Consider the following 5,000-nt stretch of genomic DNA (forward strand, 5'->3'; position numbering starts at 1 on the left):
ACTACTGACGAGCTCGTTAGACAGAAACAAGGTCATTGGTAGATAGAAAGGGCTAGAGTTTGTCACTTCTGTATTGAGAGACAACATTTATAATATCAAGATGGCAGGAGATGGCATCAGCATATTGAGAGCATTTTTGTTAGTTGTAGTGCAAAGTTGATCAGCATAGTCACATTGGTATTTGAAAAGGGAACATGTTGGCTCGGCAAATTGACTCAGAAAGTTGACTTTTAAAGTTACAGAAATAAGTAGGCTATGTTCAATTATTTATTTAGCCATGACTGCTTGCAGGGCTTCCTTGCTAAAGTGCTGAATAGAGATGCGCGATATATCGGCGCCCAATATATATTATTGGCCGATAAGTGACATTTTTGAAATATTATTATCGGTCCGATAACTGAATTTCGGCCGATAATTTGAGCCGATATTTTTTAAAGCCCTAATTTCCCAACTAGCCTACATAAGACCCGTCTGGCTGCATGCTACTTGAGCTTGGTTGGCTGCTTCTTCCTCAAAATAATGTCACCTGTGTGGACGTAGGCCTATTTCACCATTCTAACAAGATCTGCGTTGAATCTATGCAGCCCAAAATCCTCTCCTGAACGATCTTCATTTTAACCTAAGCAGAGAGCGAAGCTCAGCCTATACTCAGAGCGAATTGTTTTGCTGGTATGTCTGCACTTTACCGCCGCGCTAGTCGGGGAGACAAACAAAATCTTTGGTGGGACAAATCAGTAGATAAGGAGTTGTAGTTCTAAGTATTATATTTGGATTTCGTTGGGTTTTGTAATATTACCGCTGCAACACGGCAGGTTGAGTGCAACAGAAGGTAGCCTACTTTTACACTGGACAGCACTCCACTAACTTGTCCGTCTTTTTTGCGGTTCGGTTCGAGCATACTGGAAGTGGCACATCGGGGATCAATTAGCCTACAACAAGATACAGTCCGAGCAGTTGCAGCTTTATTTAATTAACCACTGCTAAAACTATACATACGTTTCCCGTAAAACTCTTAAATTAATTCATTGAATGTGTAATTTCTTATTATTTGTGACTTCTGTTAAAAGAAAATGATCTGTTAATTGAAATATATGTATTATATAAGAATGTATTTTAATACTATTCAACTATAAACAACTTATACATAATAGCTATGTTTACCATTATTTGGAGTTTGGAGCATTTCGTTTTGACTATTGATATCCCAGCTAAATGCAGTAATTTCCTGTGTATTAACCGCATTGTGTATAAGCCACAGGACAGTATTTTATGCAAGTTAAAAGAAAGAAAACCATATTAATACCACATTAATTGCCCCTGTGCATTAATTTCAGAGCTGAAGAAATTTTGAAAAATCAATGTGCAATTATTGGGAAATTACGGTAAAGTTTTACTGTTTTGTAGAAAACTGTTAAATACAGTAAAATATAAGTAAAATCTAAATATATTACATAAATGGCAGCATCATAGAGTTTTACTGCACTGTAGAAAACTGTTAAATAAAACATAAATAAAATACAAATAAATAAAATGAAATGGCAGCATCACAGAGTTGTACTGCATACTGTACTGTCATGCTGCTAAGCTGCTGAAGTCAGTCACATGCTGGTCAGCAGATTAGTGCCAAAACCTCAACTACTTATGACTGACATTTCCTAACCATTTACTCTCTTTAATGGGAACCAAGACGCTTCTATATTTATATATTTGGTTGTGTGTTGTGTATGTATTTTGTATTTGTGTATGGTGTATTGTGTGTGTATGTGTATGTGTGTGTGTGTGTGTGTGTGTGTGTGTGTGTGTGTGTGTGTGTGTGTGTGTGTGTGTGTGTGAGAGAGAGAGAGAGAGAGTGTTAAACAGGCAGGGTAACAGTAAGTGGTGGATCAAGCTGCGTTGTAAAAACGAAATGTCTTTTCTCCACGGGATAGAGCACCACTAACACAGTGTGAGCTAAACACACACGCAGAGACAGACAGAGAGAGGGATAGAGAGAGAGAATGGGATAGAGAGAATGAGAGAGAGAGAGAAAGAGTGGGATAGAGAGAGAGTGGGAGAGAGAGAATGAGAGTGGGATAGAGAGAGGGTGGGAGAGAAAGGAGAAAAACAGGGAAAGCAAGAACAGCTCTTCCGTGTGAATCCCAGATTAAGACTAATAGACTAATACTTTTTAAAATGTTTTCAAAATTCCTAAAAATCTATTTGTGTGCTGGAAGCATCACTGTCAATCTTCTTGACTTTCCTGAACCGTCTCCCTGCTTAGAAGTCTGTCTGTGCGTCTGTTCGTCTGTCTGTTCGTCTCTCTGTAATCTCCGTTGCCTTCCTGCATTTTCTCCCTCTTTAGAAGTCTGTCTGTCCATGTGTCTGAGTTTGTCTATATGAGTGTTGCTTTTTCTGTCTCTCTCTCTCTCTCTCTTGCTGTCCTGATGACCTGTCTGTCTGTCTGACTGTCTGTCTGTCTGTGTGTCTGTCTGTCTGTGTCCCTCTAGGTCGTTGGGTGGTGCCCTGTTTGAGCTGCTCTGATAACAGGACGTGTGATTGGAGGGAGGTTGCCTGGAGACCAGACAGCTGTTACCACCCCGTGCTGGACCAGCCACAGCTGCAGCAATGCATGATGGACCGTAAGGTACAATCAATCAATCAACCAATCAATCAATTGATCAATCAATCAACCAGTCAATGAATCAATCAATCAATCAATCAATGTCATTGGTTTATTTACAGGGGCCAATAAAAAACAACAAAAAACTATACCTTACTACTTATAATACATACAGTACACAAGTGCGTAGATATGTCATGTGTGAAATTGTTTGGATGTGAAACGTGTTAACATAAACAAAAATGAAGACAACAAGTAGCAGATCTTGACCTCAACAATATGGCGTCCAGCTACGGACATGGTGCTGTCTGCAGGCCCACTCCACTATTGATGTAAATGTGGTTGGACCTTGCTAGCTTAGCTTAGCAGGATCTGAGCCTGTTGACCCAGAGTGCAGGTCACCCCAGAGTCAGGGGTCGTGTTGAGGGCATGGTAGCAGCGGGCAGGTCCCAGTTATGGTTATGGTTATGGTTATGGTTATGGTTATTTAGCAGACGCCTTTGTCCAAAGCGACAATAAAATAAATAACAGTACAAATTAAATTAACAGTAAACAATTACAATAGGGAGAATAGTAATATTATCAGTAAAACAATAATTTTAAGCACTAACCTAATGAGAAATAAAAACAGTGAAATGAGAATAGCAATCAAATAAGTCACTCAGTTAATTATATTTATATATAATAATAATAACTAAAGCATGGTATGGCTAAATTTAAGGACAATAGCAAAATAAATGTCAAATTCTATCAATGGACAAATTATAACAAAACAATACTATTATACAAACCATAACACATCACAAACTCAAAGGACTAAGTGCATATTGAACAAATATGCCTTAAGACCCCTCTTAAAAGATCCAAAGCTGTTGCTGGAACGGAGAGCACTGGGCAACTCATTCCACCAACACGGAACCACTGAAGAGTAGGATCTACAATTTGACCTAGCATGTATGGTTGGTCGACATAACAGACGCTCCTCAGAAGATCGCAGTGGGCGGTTGGGAATGTACATCGTGATTAAAGAACTGAAGTAGCTGGGAGCAGATCCAGTCAGTGTCCTATAGGCCAGAGTGAGAGATTTAAATTTAATTCTGGCTACTATATGGAGCCAGTGGAGAGTAACTAGGAGAGGGGTTACATGTTAGCAGTCTGGACCATAGATATTAGAAAGCTAGACACTGCATTGCCTGTCGAGCTCTATTAGTTCGCCCAGAGCCCATTTATGGAGAGCCGGTCCACTTGCTATTAACTCCATTGTACCTGCATTGTACCTGCAGTTACTGTTGCAGTTCCACTAGGGGCGATCACAAGCAAGTGATCAAACAATGGGGCTCTATGGGGCTAGACGGCTAAATTGGTCTGTTTCACCTGATTGTCATTAAAAAATCGAAGATTGGATTTTAGTTTCTGCAAGCTCAATATGGGTTTTAGGTCGAAAGTTGACTAACAAATACTCATGGCCCTTTGGTTTCTCACAGGCTTGGTCGTTGTTGCCCATAACACACTAGCACCCTGCTAATGAATGACGTCATTGACACTTTTGAAAGGCTTTTTAGAGCAATTAAGGGACTTAACAAATCTAATACTCAGCCGTGTGTATTTTCCTTGACCCTCCTTTCACATGCAATATTCCGATTTCTACACAAAAAATTATATCCAGAGAAAAGTGGATTTTAGGAGAAACTCCATTCACCTCCATTCATTCTCCACTTGCTCGCGATAGCCCTCTAGTTGCAGTACCATGCGGAAGTATTCAGCGAGTGGTCGTTCTCCCCTTATTAGACTTATTATTCTCTGGTTCGTCTATGTGAATGTGGCCGCCATTGCTGGGGGCAAACACCTTACTGTCTATAGGCAATACTTGCCATCAGGGACACCTGTCTGATTTCCAATCAGAGACACCTGTGTGATGTCCAATCAGAGACACCTGTGTGTGTGTGATGTCCAATCAGAGACACCTGTGTGATGTCCAATCAGAGGCACAGGTGTGATGTCCAATCAGAGACACCTGTGTGTGTGATGTCCACCAATCAGAGACACCTGTGTGATGTCCCATCAGAGACACCTGTGTGATGTCCAATCAGAGACACCTGTGTGATGTCCAATCAGAGACACCTGTGTGATGTTCAGAGACACCTGTGTGATTTCCAATCAGGGACACCTGCTTCTTTATTGGCCAGTGACTGTTGCCCCCACCATGATGGCGGCACTGTTTACGCACGTGCTGGAGCCCAATGTGGTGGTACCCATAGTTTTCTTCTATCTGTAGTCCAATCCTCCGGTCAGAATCCTCCCCAGTTGGCCGTCTGTTGGTCCGCCTTATGAGCGAGAGAGGTCGTCTGAGCTGTTTAGGATGGTAGAGGAGAAGGGAAAGTGTAGCCGCTTTCAGACAGAC

The 5,000-nt window shown here is 41.1% G+C and overlaps 1 protein-coding gene across 1 annotated transcript in view; it reads left to right on the plus strand.

Moving 5' to 3' along the window:
* Positions 1-5,000, plus strand: part of cped1 (cadherin-like and PC-esterase domain containing 1) — a 115,848-nt gene that overhangs the window by 96,578 nt on the left and 14,270 nt on the right. Inside the window, exon 16 of the mRNA XM_062517638.1 lies at positions 2,487-2,623. Within this exon, the coding sequence (XP_062373622.1) occupies positions 2,487-2,623 (137 nt within the window). The remainder of the gene's footprint in view (positions 1-2,486; positions 2,624-5,000) is intronic.

Source organism: Sardina pilchardus, chromosome 17, assembly GCF_963854185.1.
Source record: "Sardina pilchardus chromosome 17, fSarPil1.1, whole genome shotgun sequence".
NCBI lineage: Eukaryota > Metazoa > Chordata > Actinopteri > Clupeiformes > Clupeidae > Sardina > Sardina pilchardus.